The sequence below is a fragment of the Pseudophryne corroboree genome, chromosome 5 (assembly GCF_028390025.1).
Source record: "Pseudophryne corroboree isolate aPseCor3 chromosome 5, aPseCor3.hap2, whole genome shotgun sequence".
NCBI lineage: Eukaryota > Metazoa > Chordata > Amphibia > Anura > Myobatrachidae > Pseudophryne > Pseudophryne corroboree.
The window spans coordinates 842,485,476-842,507,458 of NC_086448.1; the positions used below are offsets into that span (position 1 = coordinate 842,485,476).

At 47.0% G+C, this 21,983-nt stretch overlaps 1 protein-coding gene across 6 annotated transcripts in view; it reads left to right on the plus strand.

The window, feature by feature from the left end:
• The window catches only part of LOC134928666 (uncharacterized), a 147,021-nt gene extending 129,607 nt beyond the window's left edge, over positions 1–17,414 (plus strand). For all 6 annotated transcript variants that reach the window (XM_063924635.1, XM_063924634.1, XM_063924639.1 and 3 more), the window contains 3 exons: positions 1,193–1,345; positions 13,811–13,963; positions 14,045–17,414. In XM_063924635.1, coding sequence (XP_063780705.1) covers positions 1,193–1,345; positions 13,811–13,963; positions 14,045–14,050 — 312 coding nt within the window. In that variant the 3' untranslated portion in view covers positions 14,051–17,414. The remainder of the gene's footprint in view (positions 1–1,192; positions 1,346–13,810; positions 13,964–14,044) is intronic.
• The last annotated feature ends 4,569 nt before the right edge of the window (positions 17,415–21,983 follow it).

Here is a 21,983-nt window from a genome sequence, read left to right on the forward strand (position 1 = left end):
ATAGACGTGTAACTGCTGTGCTTAGTGTCAGATAGACGTATAGCTGCTGTGCTTAGTGTCAGATAGACGTGTAAATGCTGTGCTTAGTGTCAGATAGACGTGTAACTGCTGTGCTTAGTGTCAGATAGACGTGTAACTGCTGTGCTTAGTGTCAGATAGACGTGTAACTGCTGTGCTTAGTGTCAGATAGACGTGTAACTGCTGTGCTTAGTGTCAGATAGACGTGTAACTGCTGTGCTTAGTGTCAGATAGACGTGTAACTGCTGTGCTTAGTGTCAGATAGACGTGTAAATGCTGTGCTTAGTGTCAGATAGACGTGTAACTGCTGTGCTTAGTGTCAGATAGACGTGTAACTGCTGTGCTTAGTGTCAGATAGACGTATAGCTGCTGTGCTTAGTGTCAGATAGACGTGTAACTGCTGTGCTTAGTGTCAGATAGACGTGTAACTGCTGTGCTTAGTGTCAGATAGACGTGTAACTGCTGTGCTTAGTGTCAGATAGACGTGTAACTGCTGTGCTTAGTGTCAGATAGACGTATAGCTGCTGTGCTTAGTGTCAGATAGACGTATACCTGCTGTGCTTAGTGTCAGATAGACGTGTAACTGCTGTGCTTAGTGTCAGATAGACGTATAGCTGCTGTGCTTAGTGTCAGATAGACGTGTAACTGCTGTGCTTAGTGTCAGATAGACGTGTAACTGCTGTGCTTAGTGTCAGATAGACGTGTAACTGCTGTGCTTAGTGTCAGATAGACGTGTAACTGCTGTGCTTAGTGTCAGATAGACGTATAGCTGCTGTGCTTAGTGTCAGATAGACGTATAGCTGCTGTGCTTAGTGTCAGATAGACGTGTAACTGCTGTGCTTAGTGTCAGATAGACGTATAGCTGCTGTGCTTAGTGTCAGATAGACGTGTAACTGCTGTGCTTAGTGTCAGATAGACATATAGCTGCTGTGCTTACTGTCAGATAGACGTGTAACTGCTGTGCTTAGTGGCAGATAGACGTGTAACTGCTGTGCTTAGTGTCAGATAGACGTGTAACTGCTGTGCTTAGTGTCAGATAGATGTGTAACTGCTGTGCTTAGTGTCAGATAGACGTGTAACTGCTGTGCTTAGTGTCAGATACACGTGTAACTGCTGTGCTTTCCATGCAAACTCTCATAGATAATATAGATAATGTATCCTGTCATTGCCACAGGCGGAGGGATCAGAGACAGAGAGAGATGTCAGGAGCCCCAGGAGCCACCGACACACCGAGAACAGGCGCAAGAAGAAATACTTCCCCGGGTCAAAGGGACCTCTGATTGCCCGTCCTGTGGGAAGTGGCAGAACGCGTCAGCGGGACACAGAGGTAACAGCCGCGCAGAGCCCATCACCCTGGCAGCAGCGTTACTGTACTGAGGAATAATCTCTATTTCCTTCTGTTCTTCATTCCAGGAGTAGACGCCATCATGTCGCCCTGTACTCAGATACCGCAGCTGTGCTTACCTTCAGATAGACATATAGCTGCTGTGCTTAGTGTCAGATAGACGTATAGCTGCTGTGCTTAGTGTCAGATAGACGTGTAACTGCTGTGCTTAGTGTCAGATAGACGTATAGCTGCTGTGCTTAGTGTCAGATAGACGTGTAAATGCTGTGCTTAGTGTCAGATAGACGTGTAACTGCTGTGCTTAGTGTCAGATAGACGTATAGCTGCTGTGCTTAGTGTCAGATAGACGTGTAACTGCTGTGCTTAGTGTCAGATAGACGTATAGCTGCTGTGCTTAGTGTCAGATAGACGTGTAAATGCTGTGCTTAGTGTCAGATAGACGTGTAACTGCTGTGCTTAGTGTCAGATAGACGTATAGCTGCTGTGCTTAGTGTCAGATAGACGTGTAAATGATGTGCTTAGTGTCAGATAGACGCGTAACTGCTGTGCTTAGTGTCAGATAGACGTATAGCTGCTGTGCTTAGTGTCAGATAGACGTGTAACTGCTGTGCTTAGTGTCAGATAGACGTATAGCTGCTGTGCTTAGTGTCAGATAGACGTGTAAATGCTGTGCTTGGTGTCAGATAGACGTGTAACTGCTGTGCTTAGTGTCAGATAGACGTATAGCTGCTGTGCTTAGTGTCAGATAGACGTGTAACTGCTGTGCTTATTGTCAGATAGACGTGTAACTGCTGTGCTTAGTGTCAGATAGACGTGTAACTGCTGTGCCTAGTGTCAGATATACGTGTAAATGCTGTGCTTAGTGTCAGATAGACGTGTAACTGCTGTGCTTAGTGTCAGATAGACGTGTAACTGCTGTGCTTAGTGTCAGATAGACGTGTAACTGCTGTGCTTAGTGTCAGATAGACGCATAGCTGCTGTGCTTAGTGTCAGATAGACGTATAGCTGCTGTGCTTAGTGTCAGATAGATATGTAACTGCTGTGCTTAGTGTCAGATAGACGTGTAAATGCTGTGCTTAGTGTCAGATAGACGTGTAATTGCTGTGCTTAGTGTCAGATAGACGTGTAACTGCTGTGCTTAGTGTCAGATAGACGTGTAACTGCATTGCTTAGTGTCAGATAGACGTGTAAATGCTGTGCGTAGTGTCAGATAGACGTGTAACTGCTGTGCTTAGTGTCAGATAGACGTATAGCTGCTGTGCTTAGTGTCAGATAGACGTGTAAATGCTGTGCTTAGTGTCAGATAGACGTGTAACTGCTGTGCTTAGTGTCAGATAGACGTATAGCTGCTGTGCTTAGTGTCAGATAGACGTGTAACTGCTGTGCTTAGTGTCAGATAGACGTATAGCTGCTGTGCTTAGTGTCAGATAGACGTGTAACTGCTGTGCTTAGTGTCAGATAGACGTGTAGCTGCTGTGCTTAGTGTCAGATAGACGTGTAACTGCTGTGCTTAGTGTCAGATAGACGTATAGCTGCTGTGCTTAGTGTCAGATAGACGTGTAACTGCTGTGCTTAGTGTCAGATAGACGTATAGCTGCTGTGCTTAGTGTCAGATAGACGTGTAAATGCTGTGCTTAGTGTCAGATAGACGTGTAACTGCTGTGCTTAGTGTCAGATAGACGTATAGCTGCTGTGCTTAGTGTCAGATAGACATGTAACTGCTGTGCTTAGTGTCAGATAGACGTATAGCTGCTGTGCTTAGTGTCAGATAGACGTGTAACTGCTGTGCCTAGTGTCAGATAGACGTGTAACTGCTGTGCTTAGTGTCAGATAGACGTGTAACTGCTGTGCTTAGTGTCAGATAGACGTATAGCTGCTGTGCTTAGTGTCAGATAGACGTGTAACTGCTGTGCTTAGTGTCAGATAGACGTATAGCTGCTGTGCTTAGTGTCAGATAGACGTGTAACTGCTGTGCTTAGTGTCAGATAGACGTATAGCTGCTGTGCTTAGTGTCAGATAGACGTGTAACTGCTGTGCTTAGTGTCAGATAGACGTATAGCTGCTGTGCTTAGTGTCAGATAGACGTGTAACTGCTGTGCTTAGTGTCAGATAGACGTATAGCTGCTGTGCTTAGTGTCAGATAGACGTGTAAATGCTGTGCTTAGTGTCAGATAGACGTGTAACTGCTGTGCCTAGTGTCAGATAGACGTGTAACTGCTGTGCTTTGTGTCAGATAGACGTATAGCTGCTGTGCTTAGTGTCAGATAGACGTGTAACTGCTGTGCTTAGTGTCAGATAGACGTATAGCTGCTGTGCTTAGTGTCAGATAGACGTGTAAATGCTGTGCTTAGTGTCAGATAGACGTGTAACTGCTGTGCCTAGTGTCAAATAGACGTGTAACTGCTGTGCTTAGTGTCAGATAGACGTATAGCTGCTGTGCTTAGTGTCAGATAGACGTGTAACTGCTGTGCTTAGTGTCAGATAGACGTGTAACTGCTGTGCTTAGTGTCAGATAGACGTATAGCTGCTGTGCTTAGTGTCAGATAGACGTGTAACTGCTGTGCTTAATGTCAGATAGACTTGTAGCTGCTGTGCTTAGTGTCAGATAGACGTGTAACTGCTGTGCTTAGTGTCAGATAGACGTGTAACTGCTGTGCTTAGTGTCAGATAGACGTGTAACTGCTGTGCTTAGTGTCAGATAGACGTATAGCTGCTGTGCTTAGTGTCAGATAGACGTGTAACTGCTGTGCTTAGTGTCAGATAGACGTATATCTGCTGTGCTTAGTGTCAGATAGACGTGTAAATACTGTGCTTAGTGTCAGATAGACGTGTAACTGCTGTGCTTAGTGTCAGATAGACGTATAGCTGCTGTGCTTAGTGTCAGATAGACGCGTAACTGCTGTGCTTAGTGTCAGATAGACGTATAGCTGCTGTGCTTAGTGTCAGATAGACGTGTAACTGCTGTGCTTAGTGTCAGATAGACGTATAGCTGCTGTGCTTAGTGTCAGATAGACGTGTAAATGCTGTGCTTGGTGTCAGATAGACGTGTAACTGCTGTGCTTAGTGTCAGATAGACGTATAGCTGCTGTGCTTAGTGTCAGATAGACGTGTAACTGCTGTGCTTATTGTCAGATAGACGTGTAACTGCTGTGCTTAGTGTCAGATAGACGTATAGCTGCTGTGCTTAGTGTCAGATAGACGTGTAACTGCTGTGCTTAGTGTCAGATAGACGTGTAACTGCTGTGCTTAGTGTCAGATAGACGTGTAACTGCTGTGCTTAGTGTCAGATAGACGTATAGCTGCTGTGCTTAGTGTCAGATAGACGTGTAACTGCTGTGCTTAGTGTCAGATAGACGTATATCTGCTGTGCTTAGTGTCAGATAGACGTGTAAATACTGTGCTTAGTGTCAGATAGACGTGTAACTGCTGTGCTTAGTGTCAGATAGACGTATAGCTGCTGTGCTTAGTGTCAGATAGACGTGTAAATGATGTGCTTAGTGTCAGATAGACGCGTAACTGCTGTGCTTAGTGTCAGATAGACGTATAGCTGCTGTGCTTAGTGTCAGATAGACGTGTAACTGCTGTGCTTAGTGTCAGATAGACGTATAGCTGCTGTGCTTAGTGTCAGATAGACGTGTAAATGCTGTGCTTGGTGTCAGATAGACGTGTAACTGCTGTGCTTAGTGTCAGATAGACGTATAGCTGCTGTGCTTAGTGTCAGATAGACGTGTAACTGCTGTGCTTATTGTCAGATAGACGTGTAACTGCTGTGCTTAGTGTCAGATAGACGTGTAACTGCTGTGCCTAGTGTCAGATATACGTGTAAATGCTGTGCTTAGTGTCAGATAGACGTGTAACTGCTGTGCTTAGTGTCAGATAGACGTGTATCTGCTGTGCTTAGTGTCAGATAGACGTGTAACTGCTGTGCTTAGTGTCAGATAGACGCATAGCTGCTGTGCTTAGTGTCAGATAGACGTATAGCTGCTGTGCTTAGTGTCAGATAGATATGTAACTGCTGTGCTTAGTGTCAGATAGACGTATAGCTGCTGTGCTTAGTGTCAGATAGACGTGTAACTGCTGTGCTTAGTGTCAGATAGACGTGTAACTGCTGTGATTAGTGTCAGATAGACGTGTAACTGCATTGCTTAGTGTCAGATAGACGTGTAAATGCTGTGCGTAGTGTCAGATAGACGTGTAACTGCTGTGCTTAGTGTCAGATAGACGTATAGCTGCTGTGCTTAGTGTCAGATAGACGTGTAAATGCTGTGCTTAGTGTCAGATAGACGTGTAACTGCTGTGCTTAGTGTCAGATAGACGTATAGCTGCTGTGCTTAGTGTCAGATAGACGTGTAACTGCTGTGCTTAGTGTCAGATAGACGTATAGCTGCTGTGCTTAGTGTCAGATAGACGTGTAACTGCTGTGCTTAGTGTCAGATAGACGTGTAGCTGCTGTGCTTAGTGTCAGATAGACGTGTAACTGCTGTGCTTAGTGTCAGATAGACGTATAGCTGCTGTGCTTAGTGTCAGATAGACGTGTAACTGCTGTGCTTAGTGTCAGATAGACGTATAGCTGCTGTGCTTAGTGTCAGATAGACGTGTAAATGCTGTGCTTAGTGTCAGATAGACGTGTAACTGCTGTGCTTAGTGTCAGATAGACATATAGCTGCTGTGCTTAGTGTCAGATAGACATGTAACTGCTGTGCTTAGTGTCAGATAGACGTATAGCTGCTGTGCTTAGTGTCAGATAGACGTGTAACTGCTGTGCCTAGTGTCAGATAGACGTGTAACTGCTGTGCTTAGTGTCATATAGACGTGTAACTGCTGTGCTTAGTGTCAGATAGACGTATAGCTGCTGTGCTTAGTGTCAGATAGACGTGTAACTGCTGTGCTTAGTGTCAGATAGACGTATAGCTGCTGTGCTTAGTGTCAGATAGACGTGTAACTGCTGTGCTTAATGTCAGATAGACGTATAGCTGCTGTGCTTAGTGTCAGATAGACGTGTAACTGCTGTGCTTAGTGTCAGATAGACGTATAGCTGCTGTGCTTAGTGTCAGATAGACGTGTAACTGCTGTGCTTAGTGTCAGATAGACGTATAGCTGCTGTGCTTAGTGTCAGATAGACGTGTAAATGCTGTGCTTAGTGTCAGATAGACGTGTAACTGCTGTGCCTAGTGTCAGATAGACGTGTAACTGCTGTGCTTAGTGTCAGATAGACGTATAGCTGCTGTGCTTAGTGTCAGATAGACGTGTAACTGCTGTGCTTAGTGTCAGATAGACGTATAGCTGCTGTGCTTAGTGTCAGATAGACGTGTAAATGCTGTGCTTAGTGTCAGATAGACGTGTAACTGCTGTGCTTAGTGTCAGATAGACGTATAGCTGCTGTGCTTAGTGTCAGATAGACATGTAACTGCTGTGCTTAGTGTCAGATAGACGTATAGCTGCTGTGCTTAGTGTCAGATAGACGTGTAACTGCTGTGCCTAGTGTCAGATAGACGTGTAACTGCTGTGCTTAGTGTCAGATAGACGTGTAACTGCTGTGCTTAGTGTCAGATAGACGTATAGCTGCTGTGCTTAGTGTCAGATAGACGTGTAACTGCTGTGCTTAGTGTCAGATAGACGTATAGCTGCTGTGCTTAGTGTCAGATAGACGTGTAACTGCTGTGCTTAGTGTCAGATAGACGTATAGCTGCTGTGCTTAGTGTCAGATAGACGTGTAACTGCTGTGCTTAGTGTCAGATAGACGTATAGCTGCTGTGCTTAGTGTCAGATAGACGTGTAACTGCTGTGCTTAGTGTCAGATAGACGTATAGCTGCTGTGCTTAGTGTCAGATAGACGTGTAAATGCTGTGCTTAGTGTCAGATAGACGTGTAACTGCTGTGCCTAGTGTCAGATAGACGTGTAACTGCTGTGCTTAGTGTCAGATAGACGTATAGCTGCTGTGCTTAGTGTCAGATAGACGTGTAACTGCTGTGCTTAGTGTCAGATAGACGTATAGCTGCTGTGCTTAGTGTCAGATAGACGTGTAAATGCTGTGCTTAGTGTCAGATAGACGTGTAACTGCTGTGCCTAGTGTCAGATAGACGTGTAACTGCTGTGCTTAGTGTCAGATAGACGTATAGCTGCTGTGCTTAGTGTCAGATAGACGTGTAACTGCTGTGCCTAGTGTCAGATAGACGTGTAACTGCTGTGCTTAGTGTCAGATAGACGTATAGCTGCTGTGCTTAGTGTCAGATAGACGTGTAACTGCTGTGCTTAATGTCAGATAGACTTATAGCTGTTACAGATAGACATATAGCTGCTGTGCTTAGTGTCAGATAGACGTATAGCTGCTGTGCTTAGTGTCAGATAGACGTGTAACTGCTGTGCTTAGTGTCAGATAGACGTATAGCTGCTGTGCTTAGTGTCAGATAGACGTGTAACTGCTGTGCTTAGTGTCAGATAGACGTGTAAATGCTGTGCTTAGTGTCAGATAGACGTGTAACTGCTGTGCTTAGTGTCAGATAGACGTATAGCTGCTGTGCTTAGTGTCAGATAGACGTGTAACTGCTGTGCTTAGTGTCAGATAGATGTGTAAATGCTGTGCTTAGTGTCAGATAGACGTGTAACTGCTGTGCTTAGTGTCAGATAGACGTGTAACTGCTGTGCTTAGTGTCAGATAGACGTGTAACTGCTGTGCTTAGTGTCAGATAGACGTATAGCTGCTGTGCTTAGTGTCAGATAGACGTATAGCTGCTGTGCTTAGTGTCAGATAGACGTGTAACTGCTGTGCTTAGTGTCAGATAGACGTGTAACTGCTGTGCTTAGTGTCAGACAGACGTGTAAATGCTGTGCTTAGTGTCAGATAGACGTGTAACTGCTGTGCTTAGTGTCAGATAGACGTGTAACTGCTGTGATTAGTGTCAGATAGACGTATAGCTGCTGTGCTTAGTGTCAGATAGACGTGTAACTGCTGTGCTTAGTGTCAGATAGACGTGTAACTGCTGTGCTTAGTGTCAGATAGATGTGTAACTGCTGTGCTTAGTGTCAGATAGACGTATAGCTGCTGTGCTTAGTGTCAGATAGACGTATAGCTGCTGTGCTTAGTGTCAGATAGACGTGTAACTGCTGTGCTTAGTGTCAGATAGACGTATAGCTGCTGTGCTTAGTGTCAGATAGACGTGTAACTGCTGTGCCTAGTGTCAGATAGACGTGTAACTGCTGTGCTTAGTGTCAGATAGACGTGTAAATGCTGTGCTTAGTGTCAGATAGACGTGTAACTACTGTGCTTAGTGTCAGATAGACGTATAGCTGCTGTGCTTAGTGTCAGATAGACGTGTAACTGCTGTGCTTAGTGTCAGATAGACGTGTAACTGCTGTGCTTAGTGTCAGATAGACGTGTAACTGCTGTGCTTAGTGTCAGATAGACGTGTAACTGCTGTGCTTAGTGTCAGATAGACGTGTAACTGCTGTGCTTAGTGTCAGATAGACGTGTAACTGCTGTGCTTAGTGTCAGATAGACGTGTAACTGCTGTGCTTAGTGTCAGATAGATGTGTAACTGCTGTGCTTAGTGTCAGATAGACGTGTAACTGCTGTGCTTAGTGTCAGATAGACGTATAGCTGCTGTGCTTAGTGTCAGATAGACGTATAGCTGCTGTGCTTAGTGTCAGATAGACGTGTAACTGCTGTGCTTGGTGTCAGATAGACGTATAGCTGCTGTGCTTACTGTCAGATAGACGTGTAACTGCTGTGCTTAGTGTCAGATAGACGTGTAACTGCTGTGCTTAGTGTCAGATAGACGTGTAACTGCTGTGCTTAGTGTCAGATAGACGTGTAACTGCTGTGCTTAGTGTCAGATAGACGTGTAACTGCTGTGCTTAGTGTCAGATAGACGTATAGCTGCTGTGCTTAGTGTCAGATAGACGTGTAACTGCTGTGCTTAGTGTCAGATAGACGTATAGCTGCTGCGCTTAGTGTCAGATAGACGTGTAACTGCTGTGCTTAGTGTCAGATAGACGTATAGCTGCTGTGCTTACTGTCAGATAGACGTGTAACTGCTGTGCTTAGTGTCAGATAGACGTGTAACTGCTGTGCTTAGTGTCAGATAGACGTGTAACTGCTGTGCTTAGTGTCAGATAGACGTGTAACTGCTGTGCTTAGTGTCAGATAGACGTGTAACTGCTGTGCTTAGTGTCAGATAGACGTGTAACTGCTGTGCTTAGTGTCAGATAGACGTATAGCTGCTGTGCTTAGTGTCAGATAGACGTGTAACTGCTGTGCTTAATGTCAGATAGACGTATAGCTGCTGTGCTTAGTGTCAGATAGACGTGTAACTGCTGTGCTTAGTGTCAGATAGACGTATAGCTGCTGTGCTTAGTGTCAGATAGACGTGTAACTGCTGTGCTTAGTGTCAGATAGACGTATAGCTGCTGTGCTTAGTGTCAGATAGACGTGTAAATGCTGTGCTTAGTGTCAGATAGACGTGTAACTGCTGTGCCTAGTGTCAGATAGACGTGTAACTGCTGTGCTTAGTGTCAGATAGACGTATAGCTGCTGTGCTTAGTGTCAGATAGACGTGTAACTGCTGTGCTTAGTGTCAGATAGACGTATAGCTGCTGTGCTTAGTGTCAGATAGACGTGTAAATGCTGTGCTTAGTGTCAGATAGACGTGTAACTGCTGTGCTTAGTGTCAGATAGACGTATAGCTGCTGTGCTTAGTGTCAGATAGACATGTAACTGCTGTGCTTAGTGTCAGATAGACGTATAGCTGCTGTGCTTAGTGTCAGATAGACGTGTAACTGCTGTGCCTAGTGTCAGATAGACGTGTAACTGCTGTGCTTAGTGTCAGATAGACGTGTAACTGCTGTGCTTAGTGTCAGATAGACGTATAGCTGCTGTGCTTAGTGTCAGATAGACGTGTAACTGCTGTGCTTAGTGTCAGATAGACGTATAGCTGCTGTGCTTAGTGTCAGATAGACGTGTAACTGCTGTGCTTAGTGTCAGATAGACGTATAGCTGCTGTGCTTAGTGTCAGATAGACGTGTAACTGCTGTGCTTAGTGTCAGATAGACGTATAGCTGCTGTGCTTAGTGTCAGATAGACGTGTAACTGCTGTGCTTAGTGTCAGATAGACGTATAGCTGCTGTGCTTAGTGTCAGATAGACGTGTAAATGCTGTGCTTAGTGTCAGATAGACGTGTAACTGCTGTGCCTAGTGTCAGATAGACGTGTAACTGCTGTGCTTAGTGTCAGATAGACGTATAGCTGCTGTGCTTAGTGTCAGATAGACGTGTAACTGCTGTGCTTAGTGTCAGATAGACGTATAGCTGCTGTGCTTAGTGTCAGATAGACGTGTAAATGCTGTGCTTAGTGTCAGATAGACGTGTAACTGCTGTGCCTAGTGTCAGATAGACGTGTAACTGCTGTGCTTAGTGTCAGATAGACGTATAGCTGCTGTGCTTAGTGTCAGATAGACGTGTAACTGCTGTGCCTAGTGTCAGATAGACGTGTAACTGCTGTGCTTAGTGTCAGATAGACGTATAGCTGCTGTGCTTAGTGTCAGATAGACGTGTAACTGCTGTGCTTAATGTCAGATAGACTTATAGCTGTTACAGATAGACATATAGCTGCTGTGCTTAGTGTCAGATAGACGTGTAACTGCTGTGCTTAGTGTCAGATAGACGTATAGCTGCTGTGCTTAGTGTCAGATAGACGTGTAAATGCTGTGCTTAGTGTCAGATAGACGTGTAACTGCTGTGCCTAGTGTCAGATAGACGTGTAACTGCTGTGCTTAGTGTCAGATAGACGTATAGCTGCTGTGCTTAGTGTCAGATAGACGTGTAACTGCTGTGCCTAGTGTCAGATAGACGTGTAACTGCTGTGCTTAGTGTCAGATAGACGTATAGCTGCTGTGCTTAGTGTCAGATAGACGTGTAACTGCTGTGCTTAATGTCAGATAGACTTATAGCTGTTACAGATAGACGTATAGCTGCTGTGCTTAGTGTCAGATAGACGTGTAACTGCTGTGCTTAGTGTCAGATAGACGTATAGCTGCTGTGCTTAGTGTCAGATAGACGTGTAACTGCTGTGCTTAGTGTCAGATAGACGTGTAAATGCTGTGCTTAGTGTCAGATAGACGTGTAACTGCTGTGCTTAGTGTCAGATAGACGTATAGCTGCTGTGCTTAGTGTCAGATAGACGTGTAACTGCTGTGCTTAGTGTCAGATAGATGTGTAAATGCTGTGCTTAGTGTCAGATAGACGTGTAACTGCTGTGCTTAGTGTCAGATAGACGTGTAACTGCTGTGCTTAGTGTCAGATAGACGTGTAACTGCTGTGCTTAGTGTCAGATAGACGTATAGCTGCTGTGCTTAGTTTCAGATAGACGTATAGCTGCTGTGCTTAGTGTCAGATAGACGTGTAACTGCTGTGCTTAGTGTCAGATAGACGTGTAACTGCTGTGCTTAGTGTCAGATAGACGTGTAAATGCTGTGCTTAGTGTCAGATAGATGTGTAACTGCTGTGCTTAGTGTCAGATAGACGTGTAACTGCTGTGCTTAGTGTCAGATAGACGTATAGCTGCTGTGCTTAGTGTCAGATAGACGTGTAACTGCTGTGCTTAGTGTCAGATAGACGTGTAACTGCTGTGCTTAGTGTCAGATTGATGTGTAACTGCTGTGCTTAGTGTCAGATAGACGTATAGCTGCTGTGCTTAGTGTCAGATAGACGTATAGCTGCTGTGCTTAGTGTCAGATAGACGTGTAACTGCTGTGCTTAGTGTCAGATAGACGTATAGCTGCTGTGCTTAGTGTCAGATAGACGTGTAACTGCTGTGCCTAGTGTCAGATAGACGTGTAACTGCTGTGCTTAGTGTCAGATAGACGTGTAAATGCTGTGCTTAGTGTCAGATAGACGTGTAACTACTGTGCTTAGTGTCAGATAGACGTATAGCTGCTGTGCTTAGTGTCAGATAGACGTGTAACTGCTGTGCTTAGTGTCAGATAGACGTGTAACTGCTGTGCTTAGTGTCAGATAGACGTGTAACTGCTGTGCTTAGTGTCAGATAGACGTGTAACTGCTGTGCTTAGTGTCAGATAGACGTGTAACTGCTGTGCTTAGTGTCAGATAGACGTGTAACTGCTGTGCTTAGTGTCAGATAGACGTGCAACTGCTGTGCTTAGTGTCAGATAGACGTGTAACTGCTGTGCTTAGTGTCAGATAGATGTGTAACTGCTGTGCTTAGTGTCAGATAGACGTGTAACTGCTGTGCTTAGTGTCAGATAGACGTATAGCTGCTGTGCTTAGTGTCAGATAGACGTATAGCTGCTGTGCTTAGTGTCAGATAGACGTGTAACTGCTGTGCTTGGTGTCAGATAGACGTATAGCTGCTGTGCTTACTGTCAGATAGACGTGTAACTGCTGTGCTTAGTGTCAGATAGACGTGTAACTGCTGTGCTTAGTGTCAGATAGACGTGTAACTGCTGTGCTTAGTGTCAGATAGACGTGTAACTGCTGTGCTTAGTGTCAGATAGACGTGTAACTGCTGTGCTTAGTGTCAGATAGACGTATAGCTGCTGTGCTTAGTGTCAGATAGACGTGTAACTGCTGTGCTTAGTGTCAGATAGACGTATAGCTGCTGCGCTTAGTGTCAGATAGACGTGTAACTGCTGTGCTTAGTGTCAGATAGACGTATAGCTGCTGTGCTTACTGTCAGATAGACGTGTAACTGCTGTGCTTAGTGTCAGATAGACGTGTAACTGCTGTGCTTAGTGTCAGATAGACGTGTAACTGCTGTGCTTAGTGTCAGATAGACGTGTAACTGCTGTGCTTAGTGTCAGATAGACGTGTAACTGCTGTGCTTAGTGTCAGATAGACGTGTAACTGCTGTGCTTAGTGTCAGATAGACGTGTAACTGCTGTGCTTAGTGTCAGATAGACGTGTAACTGCTGTGCTTAGTGTCAGATAGACGTATAGCTGCTGTGCTTAGTGTCAGATAGACATGTAACTGCTGTGCTTAGTGTCAGATAGACGTGTAACTGCTGTGCTTAGTGTCAGATAGACGTGTAACTGCTGTGCTTAATGTCAGATAGACATGTAACTGCTGTGCTTAGTGTCAGATAGACGTGTAACTGCTGTGCTTAGTGTCAGATAGACGTGTAACTGCTGTGCTTAGTGTCAGATAGACGTGTAACTGCTGTGCTTAGTGTCAGATAGATGTGTAACTGCTGTGCTTAGTGTCAGATAGACGTGTAACTGCTGTGCTTAGTGTCAGATACACGTGTAACTGCTGTGCTTAGTGTCAGATAGACGTGTAACTGCTGTGCTTAGTGTCAGATAGATGTGTAACTGCTGTGCTTAGTGTCAGATAGACGTGTAACTGCTGTGCTTAGTGTCAGATAGACGTGTAACTGCTGTGCTTTCCATGCAAACTCTCATAGATAATATAGATAATGTATCCTGTCATTGCCACAGGCGGAGGGATCAGAGACAGAGAGAGATGTCAGGAGCCCCAGGAGCCACCGACACACCGAGGACAGGCGCAAGAAGAAATACTTCCCCGGGTCAAAGGGACCTCTGATTGCCCGTCCTGTGGGAAGTGGCAGAACGCGTCAGCGGGACACAGAGGTAACAGCCGCGCAGAGCCCATCACCCTGGCAGCAGCGTTACTGTACTGAGGAATAATCTCTATTTCCTTCTTCATTCCAGGAGTAGACGCCATCAATGTGAACGGAGATACATGTCACCCTTTACTCAGATACCGCAGCTGTGCTTACCTTCAGATGGCTGTATAGCCGCTGTGCTTAGCGTCAGATAGATGTATAGCTGCTGTGCTTAGCTTCAGATAGATGTATAACTTCTGTGCTTAGCATCAGATAGATGTATAACTGCTGTGCTTAGCGTCAGATAGATGTATAACTTCTGTGCTTAGCGTCAGATAGATGTATGACTGCTGTGCTTAGATTCAGATAGACTTATAACTGTTGTTCTTAGTGTCAGATAGAGGTATAACCTCTGTGCTTAGGGCGTACCTCAGATGTGTACGTATATCCAATGGTTTACATACAAATCTGATGTCTGCGCCGGCGCAGAACGAATCTTGTAAAGTCGCTCACACCCCCTGGGTGTTAAACGGCACCGTTCTTCAAAATAGTTTTCCCATTCTGTAGGCATGCCGGGTCCAGGCTGTGTCGTCGGATGCAGACTTCATGGACCCGGGTGTCCCGAACCTTCGGCCAGTCTGAGGAAGCTTCAGCTTATGCAGACTGACTGCTGCCTGCAAACATCGCGCATGGTCACACTGCTGATCCGGAGCAACACCTGGATCTCACAGTACATGCAGGAGAGTCCCCTACACACGCCTCCTGCTGCATTACAATTGTATCTGCACGGAATTGCACAGCGGCTTCCCTGCGCGCCTATGCAGCTTTCCAGAGCATCCCTGCGGCTTCCCTGGGCATCCATGCGGTTTCCCTGCGTGTCCCTGTGGCTTCCCTACGCATCCATGTAGTTTCCCTGCTCATCCCTGCGTGTCCCTGCGGCTTCCCTGCGCATCCATGCGGTTTCCCTGCGTGTCCCTGCGGCTTCCCTGCGCATCCCTGCGGCTTCCCTGTGCATCCCTTCGGTTTCCCTGCTCATCCCTGCGGCTTCCCTGCGCATCCTTGCGGCATCCCTGCGCATCCCCGCGGCTTCCCTGCGCATCCCCGTGGCTTCCCAGTGTGTCCCCGCGGCTTCCCTGCACGTCCGTGCGGTTTCCCTGCGTGTCCCTGCGGTTTCCCTGTACTTCCCTACGCATCCCCGTGGCTTCCCTGTGTGTCCCTGCGGCTTCCCTGCACGTCCCCGTGGCTTCCCTGCGTATCCCTGCGGCTTCCCTGTGCATCCCTGCGGCTTCCCTGCGCATCCATGCAGTTTCCCTGCTCATCCCTTCGTTTCCCTGCTCATCCCTGCGCATCCTTGCGGCATCCCTGCGCATCCCCGTGGATTCCCTGTGTGTCCCTGCGGCTTCTCTGCACGTCCCCGTGGCTACCCTGCGCATCCCTGTGGCTTCCCTGCGCGTCCATGCAGTTTCCCTGTGTGTCCCTGCGGCTTCCCTGCGCGTCCATGCGGTTTCCCTGCGTGTCCCTACGGTTACCCTGTACTTCCCTGCGGCTTCCCTGTGCGTCCATATAGCTTCCCTGCACGTCCCTGCACCTGCACGTCCCTGGGGCTTCCTTGCGCGTCCATATAGCTTCCCTGCATGTCCCTGCGGCTTCCCTGCACATTACTGCGGCTTCCTTACGCGTCCATATAGCTTCCCTGCACGTCCCAGCGGCTTCCCTGCATGTCCCTGCGGCTTCCTTGTGCGTCCATATAGCTTCCCTGCACGTCCCTGCGGCTTCCTTGTGCGTCCATATAGCTTCCCTGCATGTCCCTGCGGGTTCCTTGCGCGTCCATATAGCTTCCCTGCACGTCCCTGCGGCTTCCCTGTGCGTCCATATAGCTTCCCTGCACGTCCCTGCGGCTTCCTTGCGCGTCCATATAGCTTCCCTGCACGTCCCTGCGGCTTCCTTGCGCGTCCATATAGCTTCCCTGCGGCTTCCTTGCACGTCCATATAGCTTCCCTGCACGTCCCTGTGGCTTCCCTGCACTTCCCTGCGGCTTCCTTGCGCGTCCATATAGCTTCCCTGCACGTCCCTGTGGCTTCCCTGCACTTCCCTGCGGCTTCCTTGCGCGTCCGTATAGCTTCCCTGCACCTTTGCAATTGCTTACAAATCTGTATTAGGACCTAAGTGCCATATAAACGTATAACCGCTGTGTGTAGTGTCAGATAAACGTATAACCGCTGTGCGTAGTGTCAGATAGACGTATAACCGCTGTGCGTAGTGTCAGATAGATGTAGAGCTGATACATTTTGATGCACATAGAGTTATAACTGCATAATTTCTAATAACCCTGCAAGGACTATATCTGTCTGCGGTTCCCTAGCCAGGCAGCTGTATCACCTGTATGTTACACACATTGTACCTGTCTGCGGTTCCGTATCACCTGTATGTTACACACATTGTACCTGTCTGCGGTTCCGTATCACCTGTATGTTACACACATTGTACCTGCCTGCGGTTCCGTATCACCTGTATGTTACACACATTGTACCTGTCTGCGGTTCCCTAGCCAGGATGCTGTATCACCTGTATGTTACACACATTGTACCTGCCTGCGGTTCCCTAGCCAGGCAGCTGTATCACCTGTATGTTACACACATTGTACCTGTCTGCGGTTCCGTATCACCTGTATGTTACACACATTGTACCTGCCTGCGGTTCCGTATCACCTGTATGTTACACACATTGTACCTGTCTGCGGTTCCGTATCACCTGTATGTTACACACATTGGCCCTCATTCCGAGTTGTTCGCTCGCAAGCTGCTTTTAGCAGCATTGCACACGCTAAGCCGCCGCCTACTGGGAATGTATCTTAGCATAGCAGAATTGCGAACGAAAGATTCTCAAAATTGCGAATAGAAATTTCTTTGCAGTTTCTGAGTAGCTCGATACTTACTCTGCCAGTGCGATCAGTTCAGTCAGTTTCGTTCCTGGTTTGACGTCACAAACACACCCAGCGTTCGCCCAGACACTCCCCCGTTTCTCCAGCCACTCCCGCGTTTTTCCCAGAAACAGCAGCGTTTTTTCAGACACTCCCATAAAACGGCCAGTTTCCGCCCAGAAACACCCACTTCCTGTCAATCACACTCCGATCACCAGAACGAAGAAAAAACCTTGTAATGCCGTGAGTAAAATACCAAACTTCTTAGCAAATTTACTTGGCGCAGCCGCAGTGCGAACATTGCTCATGCGCAGTTTGCTGAAAATCGCTGCGATGCGATGAAAACGAACGAGCGAACAACTCGGAATGAGGGCCATTGTACCTGCCTGCGGTTCAGTATCACCTGTATGTTACAGACATAGTACCTGCCTGCGGTTCCGTATCACCTGTATGTTACACACACATTGTACCTGCGGATCCCTGATTAAACACAAGAATCACTGAATGTAAGTGTATTTTGCAAGGAAATGAAATAAAGATACAGATAAAGCCACTATGCCCATTGTATGGGGTGTCTCTGATCCTATTCTCCATATACTTAATGCCCCCTGAGGAGGAGGTGTATGATATAAACAGAAGAGTTGTACTGAAGCATTCTATAAAACCACCCTAGATGACTTTAGGACACTCTGTACCTCTAAGAAGGATACGGAAAAACTACATTTAAACAAACGCAAGAAACAAGCCCTAAAGAAACTTATGAAGCCGAAGGACACCAACATTGTTATAAAGGAAGCTGACATAGTGGGTGGACTCATTATTCGGGATAGACAAGACTATGGGGGTCATTCCGAGTTGTTCGCTCGCAAGCTGCTTTTAGCAGCTTTGCACACGCTAAGCCGCCGCCCTCTGGGAGTGTATCTTAGCTTATCAAAATTGCGAACGAAAGATTAGCAGAATTGCGAATAGACACTTCTTAGCAGTTTCTGAGTAGCTCCAGACTTACTCCTACACTGCGATCAGTTCAGTCAGTTTCGTTCCTGGTTTGACGTCACAAACACACCCAGCGTTCGCCCAGACACTCCTCCGTTTCTCCAGCCACTCCCGCGTTTTTCCCAGAAACGGCAGCGTTTTTTCGCACACACCCATAAAACGGCCAGTTTCCGCCCAGAAACACCCACTTCCTGTCAATCACACTCCGATCACCAGAACGAAGAAAAAACCTCATAATGCCGTGAGTAAAATACCTAACTGTATAGCAAATTTACTTGGCGCAGTCGCACTGCGGACATTGCGCATGCGCATTAGCGACTAATCGCTCCGTTGCGAGAAAAAAATAACGAGCGAACAACTCGGAATGACCCCCATTGTTCAGGAGGCAATGAAACAACTGAGTGATGTCAGTTTTTATCAGGTTCTATAATAAGATCCTACCCAGGTTTGTCTTGGGGAACTGGAGTTCTTGTTGAGAACTGGACTGGATGATAGGGTCATATCCAGGAGAAGTGCAAATTACTCCAACCTTCCTTTCCTACTATTCCTATCTACTATCACTTACCCAAAATTCACAAGTCCCTCACTGCACCCCCTGGTTGTTCCATTATTTCCAGTGTTAATTCTTTTAACTTCTTCTCTTTCTGCTTATGTGGATCGTTTCCTCCAGTCCCGTTGAGGTCCCATATTTGCTAGAGATGAGCGCCTGAAATTTTTCGGGTTTTGTGTTTTGGTTTTGGGTTCGGTTCCGCGGCCGTGTTTTGGGTTCGACCGCGTTTTGGCAAAACCTCACCGAATTTTTTTTGTCGGATTCGGGTGTGTTTTGGATTCGGGTGTTTTTTTCAAAAAACACTAAAAAACAGCTTAAATCATAGAATTTGGGGGTCATTTTGATCCCAAAGTATTATTAACCTCAAAAACCATAATTTACACTCATTTTCAGTCTATTCTGAATACCTCACACCTCACAATATTATTTTTAGTCCTAAAATTTGCACCGAGGTCGCTGTGTGAGTAAGATAAGCGACCCTAGTGGCCGACACAAACACCGGGCCCATCTAGGAGTGGCACTGCAGTGTCACGCAGGATGTCCCTTCCAAAAAACCCTCCCCAAACAGCACATGATGCAAAGAAAAAAAGAGGCGCAATGAGGTAGCTGTGTGAGTAAGATTAGCGACCCTAGTGGCCGACACAAACACCGGGCCCATCTAGGAGTGGCACTGCAGTGTCACGCAGGATGGCCCTTCCAAAAAACCCTCCCCAAACAGCACATGACGCAAAGAAAAAAAGAGGCGCAAATCCGCAATGAGGTAGCTGTGTGAGTAAGATTAGCGACCCTCGTGGCCGACACAAACACCGGGCCCATCTAGGAGTGGCACTGCAGTGTCACGCAGGATGGCCCTTCCAAAAAACCCTCCCCAAACAGCACATGACGCAAAGAAAAAAAGAGGCGCAATGAGGTAGCTGTGTGAGTAAGATTAGCGACCCTAGTGGCCGACACAAACACCGGGCCCATCTAGGAGTGGCACTGCAGTGTCACGCAGGATGGCCCTTCCAAAAAACCCTCCCCAAACAGCACATGACGCAAAGAAAAAAAGAGGCGCAATGAGGTAGCTGTGTGAGTAAGATTAGCGACCCTAGTGGCCGACACAAACACCGGGCCCATCTAGGAGTGGCACTGCAGTGTCACGCAGGATGTCCCTTCCAAAAAACCCTCCCCAAACAGCACATGACGCAAAGAAAAAAAGAGGCGCAATGAGGTAGCTGTGTGAGTAAGATTAGCGACCCTAGTGGCCGACACAAACACCGGGCCCATCTAGGAGTGGCACTGCAGTGTCACGCAGGATGTCCCTTCCAAAAAACCCTCCCCAAACAGCACATGACGCAAAGAAAAAAAGAGGCGCAATGAGGTAGCTGACTGTGTGAGTAAGATTAGCGACCCTAGTGGCCGACACAAACACCGGGCCCATCTAGGAGTGGCACTGCAGTGTCACGCAGGATGTCCCTTCCAAAAAACCCTCCCCAAACAGCACATGACGCAAAGAAAAAAAGAGGCGCAATGAGGTAGCTGACTGTGTGAGTAAGATTAGCGACCCTAGTGGCCGACACAAACACCGGGCCCATCTAGGAGTGGCACTGCAGTGTCACGCAGGATGTCCCTTCCAAAAAACCCTCCCCAATCAGCACATGATGCAAAGAAAAAGAAAAGAAAAAAGAGGTGCAAGATGGAATTATCCTTGGGCCCTCCCACCCACCCTTATGTTGTATAAACAAAACAGGACATGCACACTTTAACCAACCCATCATTTCAGTGACAGGGTCTGCCACACGACTGTGACTGATATGACGGGTTGGTTTGGACCCCCCCCAAAAAAGAAGCAATTAATCTCTCCTTGCACAAACTGGCTCTACAGAGGCAAGATGTCCACCTCATCTTCACCCTCCGATATATCACCGTGTACATCCCCCTCCTCACAGATTATCAATTCGTCCCCACTGGAATCCACCATCTCAGCTCCCTGTGTACTTTGTGGAGGCAATTGCTGCTGGTCAATGTCTCCGCGGAGGAATTGATTATAATTCATTTTAATGAACATCATCTTCTCCACATTTTCTGGATGTAACCTCGTACGCCGATTGCTGACAAGGTGAGCGGCGGCACTAAACACTCTTTCGGAGTACACACTTGTGGGAGGGCAACTTAGGTAGAATAAAGCCAGTTTGTGCAAGGGCCTCCAAATTGCCTCTTTTTCCTGCCAGTATAAGTACGGACTGTGTGACGTGCCTACTTGGATGCGGTCACTCATATAATCCTCCACCATTCTATCAATGTTGAGAGAATCATATGCAGTGACAGTAGACGACATGTCCGTAATCGGTGTCAGGTCCTTCAGTCCGGACCAGATGTCAGCATCAGCAGTCGCTCCAGACTGCCCTGCATCACCGCCAGCGGGTGGGCTCGGAATTCTGAGCCTTTTCCTCGCACCCCCAGTTGCGGGAGAATGTGAAGGAGGAGATGTTGACAGGTCGCGTTCCGCTTGACTTGACAATTTTGTCACCAGCAGGTCTTTCAACCCCAGCAGACCTGTGTCTGCCGGAAAGAGAGATCCAAGGTAGGCTTTAAATCTAGGATCGAGCACGGTGGCCAAAATGTAGTGCTCTGATTTCAACAGATTGACCACCCGTGAATCCTTGTTAAGCGAATTAAGGGCTGCATCCACAAGTCCCACATGCCTAGCGGAATCGCTCCCTTTTAGCTCCTTCTTCAATGCCTCCAGCTTCTTCTGCAAAAGCCTGATGAGGGGAATGACCTGACTCAGGCTGGCAGTGTCTGAACTGACTTCACGTGTGGCAAGTTCAAAGGGCATCAGAACCTTGCACAACGTTGAAATCATTCTCCACTGCACTTGAGACAGGTGCATTCCACCTACTATATCGTGCTCAATTGTATAGGCTTGAATGGCCTTTTTCTGCTCCTCCAACCTCTGAAGCATATAGAGGGTTGAATTCCACCTCGTTACCACTTCTTGCTTCAGATGATGGCAGGGCAGGTTCAGTAGTTTTTGGTGGTGCTCCAGTCTTCTGTACGTGGTGCCTGTAAGCCGAAAGTGTCCCGCAATTTTTCTGGCCACCGACAGCATCTCTTGCACGCCCCTGTCGTTTTTAAAAAAATTCTGCACCACCAAATTCAAGGTATGTGCAAAACATGGGACGTGCTGGAATTTGCCCATATTTAATGCACACACAATATTGCTGGCGTTGTCCGATGCCACAAATCCACAGGAGAGTCCAATTGGGGTAAGCCATTCCGCGATGATCTTCCTCAGTTGCCGTAAGAGGTTTTCAGCTGTGTGCGTATTCTGGAAAGCGGTGATACAAAGCGTAGCCTGCCTAGGAAAGAGTTGGCGTTTGCGAGATGCTGCTACTGGTGCCGCCGCTGCTGTTCTTGCGGCGGGAGTCCATACATCTACCCAGTGGGCTGTCACAGTCATATAGTCCTGACCCTGCCCTGCTCCACTTGTCCACATGTCCGTGGTTAAGTGGACATTGAGTACAACTGCATTTTTTAGGACACTGGTGAGTCTTTTTCTGACGTCCGTGTACATTCTCGGTATCGCCTGCCTAGAGAAGT